The following is a 20,922-nucleotide window of genomic DNA, read 5'->3' on the forward strand; positions in this document are numbered from 1 at the left end:
GGCCTAAAGGCTGGGCATTTTATCAGACAAAATCACTGGAATGGTGTACCCTGTATGATGCCCCTATTGTCAGCTTAGAAGGGAGAAGCCAAAGACTAAATGAGCACAGAGACTGTGCTGATCCCAGCAGAGCAGAGGGGAGGAACCTTGGCAGGGCAGTGAGAGAGACTACCAAGGAATCTGCTCAGGTAAATAGAAGAGTTTGTTGCTTGTGGCTGTTACTTAGATACCTTTAAAACCTGCAAAATTAATTTTCAAACACTAAAGAAGAAATAGATTAAAAAAAATAATTTTAAAGGATTGTTGGAGTATGGCAAAAGAAAAGGAAGGCAGAGCAGGAAAGCAGTGAAGAGAAGCATGTCACTGAGGAGGCAAAGCTGAGGTTTATTATGGGTTAGAAATCTGCAAAACTGACACCAATTCAATAATAGCATCCAAGGAGGTTTCCAGAGATCATATCCTGCCCTTCCTTCACCCTCACAGCGCTCACTGATGGAGTCAGCACTTCACTGCAGCTGGGTATTTAAAGTCATTTGTTCTGGGTAACATGCCTGTTCTTACTAATCTTAGTCAAGTAAGTAGTCCATCCTCATGTGTCATCCCACCAAGTCAAATGTGCTATTAGCATAAGTGATGATTACTTATCCCTGGGAGGTCCTGTGAGGTTGGGGCTCCCAGCAGCAGTGCACTTGACATGGCAGTCTTTCTATTGTAATTTAATAAAACGGGGCCCAATTCGGTTCAGAGGTGCCTTGAGGAATAAGCTAGACTTAAATGGTGCTTAGGCCTTTGACTGGACCTCTGAAAAGCCTTTGTTCATTGAGTGAATGCTAATTAGTCAGAGGAGGGTTATTAAATTATAGACTCGGTTCTTCATCACTGCTCGGAGCACGGTACCTCTGCAAGTGCCTGAGCAAAAGGATGCAAATCTGAACACACACAGAGGGAAGTTAAGGCATGATTGCTTTCCTTGGTAAACACAGGGAGTGCAGAAATGTCATTAATAAGCAGGACAGAGAATCTGTACATGTAAGTGGGTAGATTTTGCTCCAGAAGAATGAGATGCACTAAAAAAGGATGGAATATGACACTGTGGAAAGCTGCATCTCCAAGCTGCACTGGGATGGATCCAGAGAGGTGGATGGAAAAGGCCTGATCCAGAACCCAGCCAGTGGAAATCTGAGTTTGGTGGGCTCTGATCTTTGGGGAGCACCCTCAGACACCCTTGGCAGGGCAGTGTCAGTGGCACACTCAGTGTAACACCAAAAACTGATCAGTTACCCCAGGCAGATGCCCAGGGCAAGAAGGAATCAACCAATTCATGTTCTGTGCCATGGCCCTCCTATGGAGCAGGAGCCTGATTGCTGCATGGATACATCAGGAAGACATTTTACATGGGTTTAATGGGCTACAGGTATTTCTAAGAGCTGACAGTCTTGCTTTTTGGAGTTCTCATATCTTTTTGCTTTGTACGTAATTTCTGAGCAGCTCCCAGCCTCAGAATGGCTCCTATGTTTGTTCTGATCCTACATCTTTCACAGCATTTACAGAATTTGTAACTACTGCAGCAATTCCTTGGGACCTTTGTGATCATCTCCTCAATTCATCCTTCTCCTGATTCCCAAAATGTAGTAGATGTAGGAAAATTTTAGATTATAACTTTCTAACCAACAAGCTCTCAGCTCTGCTCTTTGCTACATGTGATCTGCTAGAGCTGCAAAATGCATGTGTGGTCTTCTATGTGACCCCAAAAGGTTTGTTGGTTTGTTTTTATTAAAAAACAAAAAACAAACAAACAAACAAACAAAAAAAAACACCAAAAAAATTAGGTATTTAGGAAGGATTTAATTAGTGCTACAAAAAAATATACTCCAGCTGTTAGATACAGAGGGCTTGGCACAATAGATCACAAATAGTAGACTCATTCTAACATTTGATCTTTGCTTTGCTGGCTGTATCTGTTTAAACAACCTGCAGTTTGTATGCTGCTGCTCTTCAGCTTTCCAGCCAGGTGTTTGTGAAGGATTGAATTTATTCAATTAGTACATAAATGTTTGCCAAATTATGTATGCTAAGGGCATACATGCAGGTCAATCCTGTACCATCACACATACGAAGTTCATTTTACACAATGTATCACTTGGAATTCTGGGGGAAAGACTTAAATCTGAATATTACAGCAGATCTTCACTAGATTAACAAAAATGAATCATCATTGTGGGTATCACTGACAAACAGTGCTAGGAAAAATTTTTTTTTAGTTGTCTGGACAGCTTAAGTTTTTCTCCTGTTAGGTTTGTAATCAAGTTCAGATATTTTTAGAGTTTTGAGGCTTTTGCTATCTCATGCCCTTGTACAGCCTAAGAACATGCCCATACTTTAGCCAGCTGTAATCCATATGAAGTCAATAGAATTTTCATGGATGAAATTAAAAACCTTTGGAAAAAGCTTGCTTGATCAGATTTTAAAAGATTTCAAGATCTGTATATTTTCACCATCATGTTTAAAATAAGCATTTTTTTATTTGCCAGCAATCCAAGGACCTGATTTTATTTTGATTTTCCCATTAGCCTGGCAGTTTAGCCAGTAGAAGCCTTTTATTCCTCCCACTGGAGTAACAGAGAGAAATTAATTTGATTCTAGTGGATAGTTGTTGATTTCATTATCATATTATAGAAAATAAAGATTACAATTCCAAATGATTTTGCCTGTAGTCCATGCACTAACCATGTAAATGGCAATATGTGGAAAAGTTGACTACATCATAAAAAATTTACTTCCTGCAAGGATTTTGTTGAATTGGTTTCAAAAGACTCTGCTGTTTGGCATCTTTCCTGTACTGAAATTCTAGAAGGTAACTGCATTATGTGCATGTAAAACATGCAAAAGGAAACATTCACTGAACTCTTTCTTTCTGCTACCAAACCTAGCTGTAGCTTAGAAAAGGTGCCTGAAATCAAAACTCTAGATAAATACAAGATGTGTGCATTGTAAGATAACCACTAATGGAAGGTGAAATACTCTTCTCCTTCACTTGCTGGTGAGTGACAAAGATTCCATCTAATGCTAATTTGAATATTCTGCCAACAGTTGGGGATACTCTGCCCCTGCCAAAATAAATAAATAAATAAATGCTTTCAACTCTCAGAGCAAATGCCTGTAAGTCTATAGAAAACAAATTAGAAATGTGTTATTCTCAATGAAAAAAGTCTCCACAAGAGCTATAATTTTATTTTTTTAGAGCACAGAATAACATAAATCAAAAGAAGCAATAGTCTACCTTGTGTTTTGACTACTTTGACCCTCTTCAACCCCTGCCAATTTTTATCTCATTTTTGTTTAACTTTGTACATCAGAGTTTAATTTTAAACCTGGTCCTGAAGACAGTGATGTATAGGGTACATCAAGTATAGCTTAAATTACCCTCTCCCCAGTGATTTGAAGTTGAGGGGAGGGTCTTACTCTGCAGCAGGGTGGGAAAGAGAAATGGTCAGATGCTGCCCTTTGAACCTGACCACCCTCAGCTACAGAAACATTTATGCCAGAACATCATTTATTGATTTTATTATATTTTAGGATCTCTTAAAACTGTTGGTGAAGTTTGCCATATATTAATTTTTGACACGTGCATATAAAAACAGAAATATGGGTTGAGCAGAAACTATAAATATAGACAACACTGCCCAATAAACTTACATCCTTTCACTTATAGGTTTCTATTTCAGCTGATCATTCCGAGCAGCCTGTCTTTGAAAATAAATATTACCCCTCTGATAAGCTAACCAATTTGAAGATTAAAGCTGCATTTGAGGATTAAACTTTTTCTTATTTGATTATTGTTGTGTCTTGTAGCAGTAGAGGATAAATATTAATAGAATGTTACAGCCCGGTTCTGCCCACTTCACTCGTGTGAGCATTCCATACTGTGAGACTGAAGGAATTGTGCAGGATTTGACCCTTAAACTCAGCCCTGACTGCTGTTTTCTGTTCCCCATGAAATGTTACATGCACCCAGCAAGCTCCTGAACCCAGGCTGCCACAGAAAGCCCTCACTGATGGCCAGCTCTGAGAACTCACCCTCCAATTATGCACCTCTGAGCTGGGAAGGTGTTTTTATTGAGGAGAGCCAAAACCACAAGAAATGCTCTCCAACAGCCCACAGAATGGGTCTGGCACCTGTGCCTGCCCGGAGCAGAAGTTTGGGAGCTGCGTTATCTGTGGCCTGCTGACCCCAGGAGAGGGGGCTGACCTTGTCTTACAGGCAGGAGTCTATTGCTATGGCTCCCCTGGGAGCACAAAGCAGCTGCAAACTGCTGCAATGATTAACCCTTATGTGTTGGAGATGTAACATCCAGTCATGGTAATAAAGCTTTCACTGCAGAACGGATCTCTGCCTTTGTAAATTGTTGCTTTTATCAGCTGCACTGGAGGATGTTATCCCTTTCCTGTGAAGCATGACTGCTGTGCTGCTCACTGCAAAGGAGGCCAGATCTATAGACTGGGTGATATTTATTCAATTGCTTTCAGAACAACGCAGGGAACACACTTTGTTTAGGCTAAAAATGCTGTGTGTGAGAGCAAACAAACAAAAAAAAAAGAATCACCATGAAATACTCATACATATGAAACAATATATTAATTAAAACCCAGAATGCCTGTAGCAGATTTGAAGCTGGGAATGCCAGATTTGCTATAACAGACAACTGTGTTGCTCTGTTGAGTCCAGGCTCCCATTTGTGGAAGTAATTTATACCTAATGTTTTGTGAAAATGCAAACCCTTCCAGCCTGTGACTTACCTGGACAATTACAGAATTCTGCTGTTTGGCTGGAAACAGAATGTTTGTAGCAATCATTGTAAAACATAGGCAGTGTAAGATTTATTTTGTCATACACTTCAAACACAGACCCAGTTCTGTGCTCTCCTGTTTGCCAGGGAGCCAAGAGGAGCTGTGAGTGTGTCTCAGCTAAAATCCAACCTCAGGTCTGTGAGCAGGGACCTGAGAAACGTGATGCCTTTTATCTCAGTGTGCTTCCTACCCTCCAGCCCTTCCCTTGGCAAATCTGTGGCCACATCAAGGCCCTGAAAGCAAAGGTGACCTTAATGTAAGCCCTGGTGTGACACTTTCTGCTTTAGTCTGCAAAGAGCCAGAAACTCTATCTCTGAGAGATGGAGGCTGTGTGTGTGTCACAAGGGCTGTCACTGCCCACAGTCCCTCTTTCACAGGGACTTTCCAACATCCCAAGGGCCAAGAAGAGCAAAAGTTATTTGTTCAACCTATCCAGCCTGGAAGCAGCAGCTCTGTTGGTTCAGGGCCACAGCACCGTGGTTCTTGCTCACCCCATCAGAGGTTGGATGGACCAAGAGCATTGCAGGACTCTCTCCACAGCTCCCAGGGACTGTTGGTGGTTCTTACACACAACCATTTTCAAAGAATAAAAACAGTTTCAGGGATTAAGAAAAAAAAAATCCCTTTGGGGTAAGCAGTGGGAAAAATAAATTCTATTTAAGGAAACAAAAATGTTTTCCCTAAAACAACTGAGGATGTATGAGTTTTGGGAGGGGACATTGTTGAGGACTGCAGTACACTAGTGTCACTAGGTGCAGACTGAGAAAAGGTAATGGGAAAACTTTTCCAGCTCAGGAGTGACGGCCAGGAAGGAGCTGCAGAGAGGATGGGCTTCCTTGCAAAGCTCCCTGGTGTTTGGAGGGGAGTGGGTTAATGACCTTTGGTGAGAGGGAAATTAACACCACTCTGTAGTCCATGATCCATCCCTTTCTCCACATCTTTCAATCCCATTACTTCAGCCTGCTGGAATTAAAAAGAGGCTGATCTGCAAGAGCCATGCTTGGGCTGGCCAGGCCAGGGGCTGCTCCAGGTATTTTTTATTTCTTATCAAGGAAGAAGCTGCTGTGGGGTACTGATGCTTTGCTGTGTGATATCTGGATTCATCTGCTTGAGAAACAGTGCAGATGGTTTTACTGCAAAAGTTAGGCTAGACAGGGCTGTTCCTCACTCATCAGCACTGGGAGCATTTTCCTACAGGGACTGCAGATGAAAGCAATGAGTTTATTCCTCTTTCCCCAGCTCCACCTCCTCAGGCACATCAGTGCTGGTATTTTAACACCAACAGCTGTAGTTAAAAAAAAATACTATTAAACTTCACTGAGTCCTGGAACAGTAACTATAGCTAGAAAACCAGTGACCAGACAGTTAAACTCTCAAACTGACCAAACAGGGTGGCAGAGGCAAAAACTTAATTTACTCTCTCATCAGCTCCAGCAGTGCCTGTTTTTCCCTGAGTAGCTGCTGTGATCTCACAGGCGGAAGCTGTTGGCCTCTGAGGGGAGCAGAAGTTGCCTGTTCCCTCTTTAGAAGGATGGGCAAAGGTTTCTTGGTGTTGGTACCTGGTGTCCTGCCTGGCTCCTGCAGGTGTGAGAGGCTGCTGAGGAGGAAGAGGAGTTGGAGGAGGTGGTTTCCAGCTGCTGGGGGCTGTGTCCTTCCCTGCATCCCTGCCTATGGAGGCTGGGGAGGCCCTGAGTGCCCTCTCACATCTCATCTCTCCTCTGGCTGTCACTTCTGTTCCCAAGGTACTGTTGCTCTGATATTTGGTTACTCAAAGGGGAGAAAGAAGCAACAAATTTACTGAAATTATCTTGATGTTAATTTGTTCTCTTGTGGGATTTCTCGTGTGAAGGGGGTATCTACTCTATTAACTCCCATTAATATCAAACCTCTACTATTAATAGGATTTGCATATGGAAAGGAAGAGGATTGACCTTTAAATTCATTAAATAAAGCAAATTTTAAGAAATAATTTTAGTTAAAAGCATTAGTGTGATGAAAAATAGAAGAACAAATACAGAGACATCAGTATCAGGGCTTTGGCTAACACTAACGAGCAAATTATTGTAAGGGAAGATTTGCATCATTGGAATACATATCCCAGCCTCCATACTGATATATGTAATGCAGGGTTATCTTTGTATGGCTCCTCTTTCAGAATATATTTTCTTCTTATAAAATAGCCTCTTTTTAACTCCCATTGGGGACCTCCTTATAAATGAGGAACTGGTCCTCAAGGGACTGGCCTGGCTAGAAAAGTGTGTTATTAAAAAAAAAAAAAAAGTGCATATTAGAATACTAAGCAATATAATTAGCCCATTTCTTTGGTTTTTTTTAAGAAAATCTTTTTTAAAAAAAGTATAGCCAAGTTTTAATTAAACATATTCTCTGGACGTTTGAATTTTGTACAAATTAGAAAATCCTGTTGTATTTTAGAGGGATTAATTGCATCAATTTAAGGTTCTGGCTCCAATCTCTGCTATGCAGCCAGGTATCACCACTGCTCTTACAAAGCAGGTACAGTGCTGAGAATGAGGTTTGGCCACAAGCTGCCCCTCAGGTGGGCATTGTCAGCCTGTGGGTGGCAAAGAACACGTTCATCTTCTAATCTTTTACACAGGAATAAGCAGAGGTTCTCTATACCAAAACTGGCTAAATCTACAGATACAAAATATGATTGCTCCTGATGATACATATTGATTTACACATGCCGAAAACTTCTGTTTCCTTCCCAGCAAGGAGTCTAGAGTGTAATTAGATGAGCAATGTCTTTAGCACCCCATCACTTTTGGAGGCTGAGCCTTGAGGTGCTGATGTCCAGTGGTCTCTGGATCTCCACTCTGCTCTTAGCCCTTCCCCTACCCATGTCCCAGCTTGCTGTCACAGCCCTTTGTAAAGCACTTTGAGATGCTTGGATCAAACTTGCTGCTGGTCCAAAGTAGCATTAATCAGTATTTTGTGCTATTTTGTCATGCAGCTCAGTCTGTAAACCCAGATATTTATTCTGTTCCTGTTCTCCCTCAGGCTCCCACAAGTGGGAAGAGGTGAAACAGTTCAGGTTATTCTTCTCAGAGCTCAGCTAATGTCATCTGCTGAATACAGCTCTAAACATCTGAAGCTGGTGAAATTAAATAAAGTGTGAGCATCCTTTGGTCTGGAGCTCTTTGCCTTTAGAACAATTACTCATGGTAACCTTAACAATAGTATATTAAGGGAAAAAAATCCTCATAAAAGAATGCAGTGTTAGGATGGAGCTCTGCCTGATATTAGAACAATTATGAAGCAGATGCATCCAGTCTGAACAAAGTGACCTTTTCATCAAGTTACAAAACATTAAAGGTTAAAGAATGTTTGAAAGGAAGTTAATACTTTTAAAACATTAGAAAAAAAAGCCATTCTTCCTGGACCTGACCAAAATCAGTGGGAAAATAAGATGACTGTTTAGGCACATCCAGTCATAATTTAAGCAACTCTGATTACAGAAGGATACAAGGTATTTCAAATCGTCTGTTTTCTTTTACAATTAGAAGCGCTTTTCCGAAGAAGAAAGATTTGATAGGAATAAATACCCGGTGACAGAAAGCTGGTTAATTGCAATTTTAAAGTCACATTCCTTCCTCTCCATTGTGTACAGAGGAGAACAAAGAGCGGGAATCAATGGTGGTGTCAGATTTTCTCAGTTTCCACGTTTCACCTGACCCGGGCGGTGCAGAGCCCAGTGTCCGACTGGGGAGCGAAGCGCTGCGGCTGCGGCCCCGCGGCTGCCACTCGCCGAGGGCCACCGGGGAGGGGACACGGGCCCGGCACTGCCCCGGGCTGCGGGACAGCGGCGGGGCGGCCGGGGCTCGGGGCCTGTGCCCGCACAGCGGACCGCAGTGATGTGCATGAGTTTTTCTCGGCTGCGGGTGGGGGATGCCGGGTCCCGCACACCGCCCGCATCCCGCGCTGTCCGTGCGGGGCAATTCAGTGCGGGACGCGGGGCTCCGGGATTTACGGCCCCGCTGGGGCTGTCTGTGTGTCCTGGCGGCCCGCACGGGGTCACAGCGCGGCGGAGGGGGAGGAAGAGGAGGAGGAGGCGGCCCAGGGCTGCGGCTGTGCCCGGCCCGGTGCGCGTCCCCCCGGCGGTACCGAGCTCCGCCCGCACCTTGGGACGGGCAGGGGCGGCTGCAGCGCTTCCATTCCCCCGGGGGTCAAGGTGAGCTGCTGGCAGATGGGAAGCTTCGTAAAGATAAACTTCTGTGTGCGAGCGCTGTGTGGCATTGCTAAAAAACCCCGCCAGGGAAGGAAGTCTCTGTGGAAAAAAAAAAAAAAAAGGATTTTGCTCGGATTTAAGTTTTATCCACTTCCCCCTTCTAGTATTCTAGTATTTTTTCTATTTTTTTGTTTTTTAGAAGAGTATCTGAGCACAACAAAATCTTCATTGCGCTGAGTCACAGGGGGTCAGCTGAGGAGAGCCCCGTGTCCTCTGTGCGATGGGAACTTTCAGGTGATGCGAGAAGTAAGCGGGGAATCCCTTCCACTTCTCCGGGATCCTCCAAATGCCTTTCAAATTAGCCAGCCCTGAGGATCGGTGCCAGGCTCCACAAAGGCGTTCCCAAAGCCTGCAGCCAGTAAAACTTTGTGTAGGTAAAATTAGCTAAAGACCTTCTACTGAGACAACAGCCTTTGTTGTCACATATGGTAGAGTTCCAGGATCTGTAACTATTTTTCTTAAAAGGTTTTCCTACTGCCCCAGTGAATGCATTACGCTACAGTAGCTTTGAAATGGTATCGCTTATTTCTTTCAAAGCAGCGGCCGGTTCTTTCTTCAGGGACCCCATGTCCTTTCGAGGGAGGGGAAAAAGTGATGGCTGAGCGGGACTGAATCGCGCCGATAGCTCTTATTTTAAATCAGCATCATCTCCAAAGGGCGCAGCCCCTGGGAGCGCGGCGAGCGGGCTCAGCCCAGGGCAGATCCGGCAGGGGCGAGCGGGAGCCGGGACAGCTCGGTGGCCTCGGCCCTTCTCCGTCCGGGAGGGAAGGCGGAGGGCCCGGCTCTCCGGGCGGCAGCGGCGGCATCGCCGCTCTCGGTGCCCGGTGGAACCGGGAACTTGTTGGCCCCGGTGGCGGCGGGGCCGGGCGGTGCGCTCCGACAGCCGCGGGAGAGGAGCCGGCGCTGCCGGGGCACGGAGGGAGCGCCCGCCGAGGGCCGGGCACCGGCACCGGCACCGCCCGCCGGGCACCGCCGGCTGCGCGGCCGCTCCGGGCCGGACACCGGCACCGGCCCGCTCGGTCCCTCAGTGCGGCTCCCCCAGCCGAAATCCGCCCCCACCGCTCCCCGCTGTGCCCGGGGGTTTGCTTGGGGGCATGTATTTCTGATATCTGGCGTTGGGAGGGTAATTGCTGTCAACTCCAGGCAGAAGCGAATCGATTCGGACAAGATTACTTACAGTTTAAAATGAGGGTTCCAAATATGAGGACTCTGAGCGTGCTTACACTTTCCTATTTTCCCCGTGCTCTTCCCGAAATGCGTGGTCCTAATCGCAGGGACGCAGCTAGTCCAGTTCTGATTTTCTGGGGCTTATTACATGTCAGAACTGTGAAAGTCCTCTGGACAATTTACAGACAAAACATCTGGTTCGTTAAAGCAAAGCTACTGGACTAAGACAAACAAACTTTGCTGCTGTGCAAATTCACTTACCCAAACAATTTACATTCAAGCAAAGATTTTAGCCCGAAGAAAAACTTTTATTCATTTGTATTCAGGAGGTTTGGGAATTCACAGGCATTTTAAAATAATTTTGCTCTAATAAAGTAATGTAGATATTACAAAATGTCTTTGTTCTCTCCACAGATCATTATCGCCGCTATAATGTTTATTGACAACACTTTGTATTTTACAGAAGCGCAGTATCGTTTTCGGGCGTGGACAGTGGGGTTTTTAAACAAACTTGTCAGATTCGTATTCATCTCGTCCAGCCTTCCTGAAAGCTGCTGCTTCTTTGTTCTTCGCCGGGAGAAACCGAAGTGCTTCCCGCATTTCGATGGGAGGCGCGGGGCAGGAGGGAAGGCAGTGCCCGGGCACAGAGGGCAGCGGTGCCGCCGGTACCGCCCAAGGGCCGCCGCCTCCTCCGGGGCCGCCCGGCGCCTCCGTGGGGCTGCCCGGGCCCGGTGAGAGCCCCCAGCCCCGCCGGGGCTCCCTCCTGGCCGCCGCCTCCGAGAGCCGCTCCCGGGCCGCGGGCAGCGCTGCCCCGCACCGGCCGCTCCCGAGGCCCCGCTCGCCCTGCCCGGCCCTGCCCGCCGCTCCGGGACACTCGGCCGGTGAGGAGCTGCAGGTCCCCGCCGGCCCCGCTCCAAAGGGAGGAGCGGGCAGAGCTGGGCCGGAGCTGGGGAGAGAGGAGAGAGGCCGGGGCCGTTCGGTGCCCGGGGCTGAGCCCCGGAGAGCAGCGAGCCGGTGAGAGCGGCCACACGGGCACCTCGGCGCACGCCGCTCCCTGCCTTGTTTGCAGTGAGCAAGTGGCGAAACATCAACACGCTGCTCGGGAGAGAACAAGGTTAAAGCTGGGCTAAAACACGCCGGCTTCTAAGAGGCAGCTGTTCCAAGTTTAGTAAACTTCCTCACTGATCCTCCCTGGCCGTCCCCATAACCAGCAGTTAATGCCAGTGGTCCTTTATCGGCTCGGCCGCTGTCTTCTCTCGGGCCGGGGGATGAAAGAAGTGTCTCGGGCAATTGGCGGAGTTTTGGTGGAGAGGAATGGTATGAGCAGTGAAACTATACACCAAAAAAGGGCAGCAAGCAGTGCCCGGTTGGGAAAGATAAAACATTCTTAGCTGGTGGAAAGTTTAGGAGTGATGGTTATCTAATTATGTGACTTATAAATAATTGGTGCCTTGTTTTAAAACTGCCGGGAAGAGCGAGCTTAGGGCTGAGCCTCGTGTGCTGAGTCTGTGTGGATGGAGTCTGTGGAGCCATCGATTTGATGCGCTGTGTTTGGAAATGCTACACTTCATAAAATTACGCGTTCTGGCTCTCTGAAATAGACTGTGACCCCCAAAGAAGCCGGCGCACATGAAGGCGTCTGTACTTCCCCCTGTAAATCGTCTGATAGAAAGCTCAACAGATTTTTTTTCTTCCTTAAAAAATGTACATAGTTAACAACCAAATTATTCCACAACTTCCTGAGCGTTTGGGCAGTGGGAGTTGTGACTGTGGAAGTGCAATGCACATGTCTGTGCGCACGAATATCTGCTGTCTTCCCCTCTCTCTCTCACACACGAGAATTATTATTCCTAAATGAACTGAGAAAGTTCCTCCAATGACTGTTTACGGAAAGTTTCACTTATTTCGTTCCCTCCCAGCCCCAGCTCGGCGCACTGGAAGGAGCCCCTCATCCCGTGTGGGCCGCCCTTCGCAGAGCCAGGTAAGCGCTGCTGCTCGCACCGAGCTGCCCACGCCGCGGGGCTGGGCACGGTCTCGCGTGTTTGTTTGTGCTGCTGACACCGTTCAGCTGCCGAGGTGCCACCTGCCAGCATCCTCCTCGCAGGCTGCGCTCTGCGGGCGGCACAGGTCTGTCTGGGAGCCTGTTCGAACACAAATGACACCACACGCGCAAATCCACGCACGCGTGCAGCCCAGCGCGCCCGCGGAGCCGAGGGGCGCGCACCCCGCCGGGCACCCGCGCCAAGCCCGGCTCACATCCATCCCCCGGGCGGGCCAAGGGTGACACAAAGGCAGTGAAAGATGAGCAGATTTAGAGACGGGAAAGTGGAAGGAACAAAGTTCTTGCAACTTGCAACCGCCCCAAAATTCGGGATTGGTCGCTGCAGCTCGCTCCTCGCGATGCCCCGCAGCCAGCAGCTGAGGAGGATCGGGATTTCCCTGGCTTTGGAGAGGGCTCTCACACATTTCAGCCTTTACAGGACTGCAGTGACTACACGCGCCGTGTCATTTTAATTTTGCCGTAGTTCTCAGGGCGCTCTCCCAGCGCCTGGTGGCAGAGTGACCTTCCCCGCGCTCCGTGCGGCGGGCAGGAGCACAGGCACCAGGGCTCCCGGGGCTCTCGGCTGCCGGAGCTCCCGGCCGAGCATCCCAAACTTTGTTTCAGTCTCTCTCGCTGCAGAGCTCGGAGCAATCCTCCATGTTGCGCAGCGCGGGCCGGCACCTCAGCCCGGGCTGGCCTCGCTCCGCGCTCGGTGCGGTCCTGCCGCAGCCATCGCCCCGCGGGGCCGGGAGCGCAGCCGGGCTGAGCGCCCCGGTCCCCGTCCCTGCCCCTGTCCCCGGCCCGCAGCATCCTTCGGGGGGGTGGGAGGCGTGAATTATTTAGGTTTTCTATTTCCTACTTAAAGGGGGAGGAAGGAGAGAGAATGAAGGAGCTATTAACCGCAGCCGAGCCCTGCTTCCCGAGGCGGTCTAACGTTTGTAAATACTTGTGCTGCGGCTGGTCCCCTCCTCCCCAGTTAAGTTGTTTAGTATGTTGGTTATTTGTACCGAATCCCGGTCTGTGTAGTGTCTGATGTGTTGTCGTTGCAATGTGCAGCCGGGGTGACACTGATGGATGCGCCAATGGTGAGACGGACAGATGTTAGGGCGGATCTAGCGGCACGCACCGCCGCGGCGGCGAGCCCGCCCGCCCGCCCCGCCGGGGCTGCCCGCCGCCCGGCCCCGTCCTGCCGCACGGCTCACCCACACACACACACACACACGGGGCTTTTTGGGGACGGGGGGGGAACGTCTCGGTGTCGTCTCTTAAGCAGATCTGATCGCTCCTTCTGTGAGCAGATAGCAGATACGATACTGTAACTGTGAGGAGCAACCAGCGAGTATCAATGAGATGGAACTGAGCGAGTTTGGCAGCAGAAGCGGCAATTGACAACTCACCATTTTCTTGTTTTCAAGAAATGTTTCGTTTTCCCCCAACAGTAGCAATTTCCCGGGGACTTTAGGCGACTGCGATTTTTTTTTCATCCTAAAGATCAGCTTAAAAAAAAAAATCAACTCATAACAATAATAATCCAAAAAAAAAAAAATCCCAAACCTTCTTCACCCGTCATGTAAAGTGTTTGAATTTCCTGCAACTTGAAAGGGAAGCGAGAGCCCGAGAGCGGCACGGCGGCTTTATAGGATGTGAAGACGCAACAACATCTGCACTTAGTCAGGTATTTGGAATTATCCCAAATCTCGAAGAATGGGGGCGAGTGGAAATTTTTTTTGATCTTACCGTAAAAGTGAGATCAGCCTTTTTTTTTTTTTTTAATTCCTCCCCGTGAACTTTAAAAAAAAAAAAAAGCTACTGGTTTGTTTTTTTTTTTTTTTTTTCCTTTCTTTCCTTTGCTTTTTGTTTCTTTTTTTTTTTTATTTTTTTTCCCCTTTGGCCGTTGCTGTTGCCGTGTCCCGGTCCCGGCGCGGGCGGAGCGGGGGCGGGAGCGGCCCGGGCCCCGCGCGCCCCCCGCCGCCCCGGCCCTCCCCGCGCCGCGCGGCCCCGCCGCCCAGGGATGCGCAATCAAACCCGCAGCACATCGATCCGCCGGCGCTCGCCGAACTGAGCGCGGCGGCTCGGCAGTGAACTTGGACCGAGAAAAAAAAAATTAAAAAAAAAAAAAACCAAAACTGAGAGACAGAGAGAGAAAAGGAAAAAAAAAAAAATCAAGCCCCAAAACAGGGAAAACGAGGCAAAAGTGCTCCATCCCGAAGAGCCGGGTGCGTGGGGCGCGGGCGCTGCCCGCTCCCCGCCGCTCTGGCCCCGCAGGGCGGGAGCAGCGGCTCCGCTGGCGGGGGCGCCGCTGATAGCGGCCGCCGGCCGGGACGGCCCCGACACCGCCCGCCCGCAGGCGCGGAGCGGAGCGCGGCGGCCGCGGCGCCAGCCAGGTGGGAGCCGGCGGGCTGGATGTGCCGGCGGGCGGGCGGCGCGCCGGTGAGTGCGGCCGGGGCGGGCAGCGCTGCGGGGCGCGGCGAGGAGCCGGGGCCGCCGCTGTCACCGCGCGGGGCGGCCGGGATGGAGCGGCGGGCCGGGCCCTCCTCGCCGGGGGGGGGCGGCGGGGAAAGGGGGGGTCCCGTGCCCCGGCGTGGCGGGAGGCGATGGCTGCGGGGGGCTCCGGCGGGGAACGGGTGCGCGCGGGGGCGGAAAGGGAAGGGCTGCGGCGGGGAGCGGGGCGAGCGGCGCGGAGCCCGGCGGGCTGCCCTGCCCGGCCAGCCCTCCGCCGCGGGCGGCTCGGGAGACCGGCGGCGGGCGAAGTTGGGTGGCGGAGGGGGCGCGGCGAGGGGGTCGCCCCGGCCGGCGGGGCAGAGCCCTGCCCACCCCCGTGCCCGGTCCGGCGGGCGATGCGCGCTGAGTGAAGGCGCGGCCCGGGGCGGGCGGCGGCGGTGCCCCGCTCCCCCTCGGCGGAGCAGTTTGAGTGACACCGCGATCATCTCGTTTCCCTTCAAGCTTCGCCTGTTGCCGCCGCCGCCGCCGCCGCTCCAGCGCCGAGCCGGGAGTGGAGAGCGCAGGCTGAGGCTCCGCCGGCTCCGGCCAAGAGATCCCCTGTCTTTATGCCGTGATCTCCCAGCCCGACCAGGCACCGGGGGCGCAGGGCGGGGTGGGGGGGACTGCGGGCTCTCCCCAGCCCTCCCGCCCGCACACCTCTTCGGGGGGCTTCCCCTCCTCCTTCCTCCGGGGCGATTTGTCAAACTTCCCCCCTCTTCTGCCAGCAGCAGCAGCAGCAGCAGGGCTGTCCTCTCCTCTGTGCCGCCTCCTCCTCCTCCGCCGCCGCCGCCTCCTCCTCCTACTCGGCATCGTGTATGCACAGCAACAAAAAATATATCCCCGACCCAGCCCTCGCGCCGAGGCTGGAGCAGCTCACCGGATCTCTGGGGCTGAGGCAACTCTTCCCACCCCCGCGCCCCGGCTGCCCCCCCCCGCCGGCGCCCGCAGGAGCCCAGCATGCCGAGGAGGAAGCAGCAAGCGCCCCGGCGCGCAGCAGGTACGAGAGCCGCTTCCCTTCCTTCCCTGCCTTCCCTCCGTTCCCTGCCTTCCCTCCCTTCCCTCCGCGGCCGCTGGCTTCTCCTCTCGCTTCCCTCCGTCTCTTTCATAACCGGCTCTCGGCGGGCTCCGCCGCCGCTCCGGCCCCGCCGCTGCCCCGCTGCCCGCCGCTGCCGAGGGCTCTGCCGAGCAACTCCCGGGCTGAGGCGCAGCGCCGGGATGGGGGTTTTGGGGGAATTTTATTTTTATTTTTTTTTTCTTCGGGGTGGGGGGCGCATGAAAGCCCGTTCCCCACTTTTGGTGCCCACTTTGATTTATTCCGAACTCTGCCGTCGCCCGGCTCGGTTCTGGGGTAGCCCTGTGCGAGGGGCAGCGGGTGTGTGCGGGCACACGCTGCTCGGGATCTATGGTCGGTGTCGCTCCGGGGCTGGGGGAAGCAGGAGGCGAATTTTGGTTATTTCCAGCCCGTACTTTGGCACCTACTTTGCTTCTCTCCCTCGTAGTCTTCATTCTTCTACATCCCCTTCTCTCACAGGCAAATGGTTTGTGAAAGCCAGGGAAAATATTATTTTTATTTAGTTTTTCCTTCCTATAAAATAAAGAGAGAGGGCATGTATAAAAATATGGCACGCTGTGAATGAAGTGGCAGGGACAAAGTGATTTGGAGGTTCTGCAGTGTTAGTTGGAGATCTGAGCCCAGAACTGGTTCCTTTGCCCAACTTTTACCTTTTTCTCTTCTGCCCTTGTACTGCACTGGAGATGTCTCTGCCGGACAGACAGACCGTCCTAGCTGGTCACTTTCTTTGGTAGCCTCTTCTGTTAATCCTATCGATTTCTTATTTATGAGTCCAGAGGAGAAGCTGCAAAGTAAACCAAAGGAGGAAAAAAAAAAAAAGAAAAAGGGTCTGTGTATTGTCAAGTGACTGGTGAATGTTTCTGATAGTGCCTTTACAATTTCCACTGGTTTCTTTTTTCCTTTTTAGAATTACTTTTCGAGGCTTTGTGCTGGTGAGATTTTTTGTTTGTTTGGCTTGTTTTCCTTTTGCCAGAAATGTCAACTCCTGTTAAACTTAAGCAGTATTTTTTTGGAAAAGCCAAATTGAAAAGAAAACAGTAGAAGAAAAGCCCCACATAATTTTACAGTAATCCTTAGTTGGGGATATGTGGGCTGGAAAAGGTTTCCTTGGCCTGTTGCCATCCTTGATTTGATGTCTGATTGATCGCCTGTCATCTGGCAGCCTTTGATCTATTCATTCCCGATAAACATCAATAAATCACTTGCCATGGTAACGCCAGACTCGGTGACGTCACACGTGGCCTGTCAACTCTGCGAGCGCAACTTGAGGGGTCCTGGCGAGCGGGGCCACCGCCGGGCCCGGCTCTGGGTAGCGCTGCCACCGCTGGGCCCGGCCATGGTGAGCGGAGCCACCGCTGGGCCCGGCCATGGTGAGCGGGGCCACCGCCGGGCCCGGCTCTGGGTAGCGCTGCCACCGCCGGGCCTGGCTCTGGCGAGCGGGGCCACCGCTGGGCCCGGCCTGCCAGGGCCGCCAGGGCCGCCAGGGCTGCCAGGGCCCGGGGCACGGACTGCTCTGCCGGGGCACAGCCTCGAGGGGCCGGGAAGGAGCTGGGGAAGCTCCCCTGGGCATCCCTGGCAGCGCGGCTGTGCCTGGGCTTGGCACAGTGTGGGGCAGGGAGTCAGTCCTGCAGCCTGGGCTAGGGACAGCTTGGAGCAGGTAGCCTGGGCTAGGGGCTTGCTGGAGCGTATAGTCAGTCCTACAGCCTGGGCTAGGGACAGCGTGGGGCAGGTACTGCTACACCCCCTGCTAGGGGCTTGCTGGAGCAGGTAGTCCATCCTGCAGCCTGGGCTTGCTGGAGCCCTTGCTTGACTGACAGCTTCTCCGAGTGGGGTGGTTTGGGTTTAGTAAACATCAAGGGGCTCGGGGAGTAACGCAAATTGTAAATAACAACGTGCATGTTTCCTTTCTTCTCCTCTCGGACAGCCACATGGGTTCGGTCGGGCAGTGCTTTTGAAATAGGGAAATAGACTTCCCAGCGGTCTTACCCCGCATACAAACAGCTAGAAAGTTTGGAAAGTTTCTCAGTACGGTGGTGATAGCATCAAGCAAACAATATCGTAGCCAAATACTTCGTGATAATATTTTGCTTTTCTGGCCCGTGCCATCAAATAACAATTTTCTAGAAAAATGACAGAGGTGAACTTTTTTTGATACTTCGGAAATTCTATTTTGTAATGTGAATTTAGTTCTGCAAAATCTAGATTTTCCATGCGCTTTTCCATTTTTGACTCTGTTGTAAAGTGGGCTCTCTCTCCACAGACTGGAAGAAAATATTTCTGCACTAAACACACATTCTGAGGTATCCTTCTCTCCCTCCACCACTCTCTGTCTCTCCCTCCTTTCTCAAGTGAATCATCCATGATACGCGATCTATCTTTCATATTTAGCAGAAGTGTAATCTCTTTAAAATTTTAGCTTTTTGATAGCCACATTAAACATTTAGTATTGTGTATAATTGCTTCCCACTGAGATGCTGCTTTTATTGGTCACATTGGAAATGTTACTTTTTCTAATAGCAGTAAAAGCAAAGGCTTTTTTTTAACACCTTAAAAAACAGCTAAGAAATAACAGGTTAGTTAAGAAATATTCATTACAAAAACTTGACTGCAGGACTAATAGGAGATGGAAGAATGGTTTTGCTCTATCAAAATGACCCGTCAAAACGACTTTGTTTCATATTTGATTTAATTGTCTCTCTCCTGACAGGCACATTCATCAATAGCTTAATGGTCAATCAGAAGTTGGCAGAGTGAGTGCTTTCATTCTTTCCCATACACTAGCTTTGGCTTTACTTTATCAAAATGCCTCTGCCTAATGGATATGGGGGATGTAGAATGACTGAAGGGCTACTTATTTGACAAGAGTGAAAAAACAAGAACATTCATGCTGTTGATAAGTGCATGAAGATAAATAAGTGAGCTGTATGAGGTGTTTTATTTTAAGACAGAAGAAACTTACTTTGTTTTTTTCCCCCCCTTTTTGGCTTGAGAGCTGCGAGTTATAAGGTTCATGACTGCTTTTGTGGCATACTGAGAGTGATGACAAATTGATTGCTTGGTACTGAGAGAGAAAAAAAGGTGGTGGTGGGGGGAGAATTAAAGATGTCTGCTGATTGGTAACTCAGGAAATCCAGTCCCCAGCAACCTTGAGAATACTCGAGAATTTTTTTTCTCCAAACTGAAAGGTCCGCTCAGCCATAAAAAAAGAAAAGTTGTTTTGCCAGCTTCATTAGTGTTCACCTAATTAGCTGTAAACCTGATGGATTCCTGACAGCTTTAATGATTGGAGATGACAAGCTCCACGCAGTGTCATCCAGCAGAATTAGGTTTGCAGCTAGTTTGATGTAATCAAGTTGATATTACACAGTCCTGGTTGCCTTTAGTTGTGCATTAACTCAATTTTCTGCTGCAGGTGACAAATGGGCTTTGGTACCTGGATAATCATGTCATAGGAATTAGGACCCTTTTAATGGTCTGGAGTAGAATAACAACAACAAAGAACTCTCAGCAGCACAGAGCTCGCAGACATAACAGACAGGTGCACAAATTCTTTATGTCTAGCCCAAGTGTTAACACCACACTGTGGAAGACTAAAGCTGTCTCTGAGAATCAAGAATCTGTAAAAATGATAATTTCACTTTGTTTGCTTTGAGACTCAGCTGAATATCGTAGGTAAATTTGGGAAGGAGAGTCAGGGATTGCAATTTTATTCCTCACCTGTTAAAGCAAGAAGATAGTCAGAATTGCTGCTCCAAAGACTTCTGTCATGTAAGTCAGGAGGAAGAAGGTATATTTACCAGTTAGAGGCTACTGTCTGGGGAAAGTAAGATATTGTATTAATAGAGGCCAGTCTTGTTCATGCAAACAGTAATTATCTATCCTTAAATTACAGCTTCACTTGCAGCTTTTTTAGAAACCTATTTAAAAGATCAAGAAAATGTACTTCCTACTGACAGAAATGACTTAATACATATTTTGTGTACATACCTTGTGAGGAGGGATTGGGAACTAGTGGTTTGCTGGAATCACATTTAGTTTACTTATTTATTTATTTATATATTTAATAAAACAGTAACAGACAACTGCACCGAGTTTTCAAGGCTCTGGGAATAAAAAAAACCCAAACAAACCTGGGCCTGTGGTTGTTTGGTTTGTTTTTTGTTGCATAGAATGTTTTAAATCCTAGAGATTGCTGCATGCTCGAGGCTCTTCTCAACTTCTGCGCTTGCATTCAGAAGCTGCATCTGGTCAGTGTGAGCACCGAAATTCACGGAATTGCTGCTTCAGAGGTGCAGAGCACTTCCACCTCCCAGGGACTGGAGTGCTGGTGCCAGCCCTCGGCCCCTCCAGCGTGGGGCTGGGGGTGCAGCACAGCAAACAGATGCAAGATGGCACACAGGTTGTGCCGCCAGATTTCCAGGCAGCTCTGACTCCGGCAACTCGAACGCTTGCTTTAATTTATGGCAATTGCTTGCAACTACATACATACCCCAAAAGTAAATGTAGCGATAAAGTAGGCTACCTATAAAGGTACTTGCAGTGTCAGCCCTTGGTATGTTATTTGCCTCCAAACCTGCCACATATTTCTCTGTTGGGCAGAGATTCTTCCTAGCAGCAAGCTGACAAAATGATTAGTTATGGCTGTCCTCTGCTTTTTTTTTTTTTCCCCGGCAAAGTGTGAAGGAACAATGCAAAAAAAAAAAAAAAGGAAAAAAAAAAAAAAGAAAAAGGGGCATAAATATAAAAAGGCTTGATAGATTCCCCTGAATATCTGCCTGGAAAACAGAATTTTCCAGAATCAGCTGCCATTTCTCCCATTAGCTTGACAGCTGTCAATTAGGGCTTCAGTGCTCTCCTGGGCCACAGTTTATTGCGTGCGGTTGATGTTGTCATTTTGTTCTCGGTTTTGCCTTGAGCACTATCATGAGCAGGAGTGAAATAGTCAATAACTGATGTATCAGCAGTTATTTCTTAAATTGGCTTACAAGTCTGCATTTTTCCTCTTTTTACTAAAGATTGTTTTGTAAAGTGATTAGAATGAATTGTGACTGCTGCAGGGTTATG

General features: G+C 49.3%; 2 protein-coding genes across 10 annotated transcripts in view; one reads left to right on the plus strand and one right to left on the minus strand.

The window, feature by feature from the left end:
* LOC141730806 (uncharacterized) overlaps positions 1-13,816 on the minus strand; it is a 37,422-nt gene extending 23,606 nt beyond the window's left edge. For 2 of the 4 annotated variants that reach the window (XR_012582472.1, XR_012582473.1), the window contains exon 1: positions 13,703-13,816. Coding sequence is in view for 1 of the 4 variants with exons in the window: in XM_074551133.1 (XP_074407234.1) it covers positions 8,522-9,136; positions 13,703-13,789 (702 nt within the window). In the remaining 3 variants the exon portion in view is untranslated. Of the gene's footprint in view, positions 1-2,058; positions 9,137-10,274; positions 13,055-13,702 lie in introns of those variants that run through there. The other 2 variants (XR_012582470.1, XM_074551133.1) reach the window with 2 other exon arrangements.
* Positions 1-20,922, plus strand: part of TSHZ3 (teashirt zinc finger homeobox 3) — a 96,809-nt gene that overhangs the window by 13,729 nt on the left and 62,158 nt on the right. For 3 of the 6 annotated variants that reach the window (XM_074551128.1, XM_074551127.1, XM_074551129.1), the window contains one exon: positions 12,184-12,245. The exons of 2 other annotated variants lie outside the window; for them this stretch is intronic. In XM_074551128.1, coding sequence (XP_074407229.1) covers positions 12,184-12,245 — 62 coding nt within the window. Of the gene's footprint in view, positions 1-12,183; positions 12,246-15,641; positions 15,784-20,922 lie in introns of those variants that run through there. One more of the 6 variants, XM_074551130.1, reaches the window with a different exon arrangement.

Source organism: Zonotrichia albicollis, chromosome 13 (genome assembly GCF_047830755.1).
Source record: "Zonotrichia albicollis isolate bZonAlb1 chromosome 13, bZonAlb1.hap1, whole genome shotgun sequence".
NCBI classification, from domain to species: Eukaryota; Metazoa; Chordata; class Aves; order Passeriformes; family Passerellidae; genus Zonotrichia; species Zonotrichia albicollis.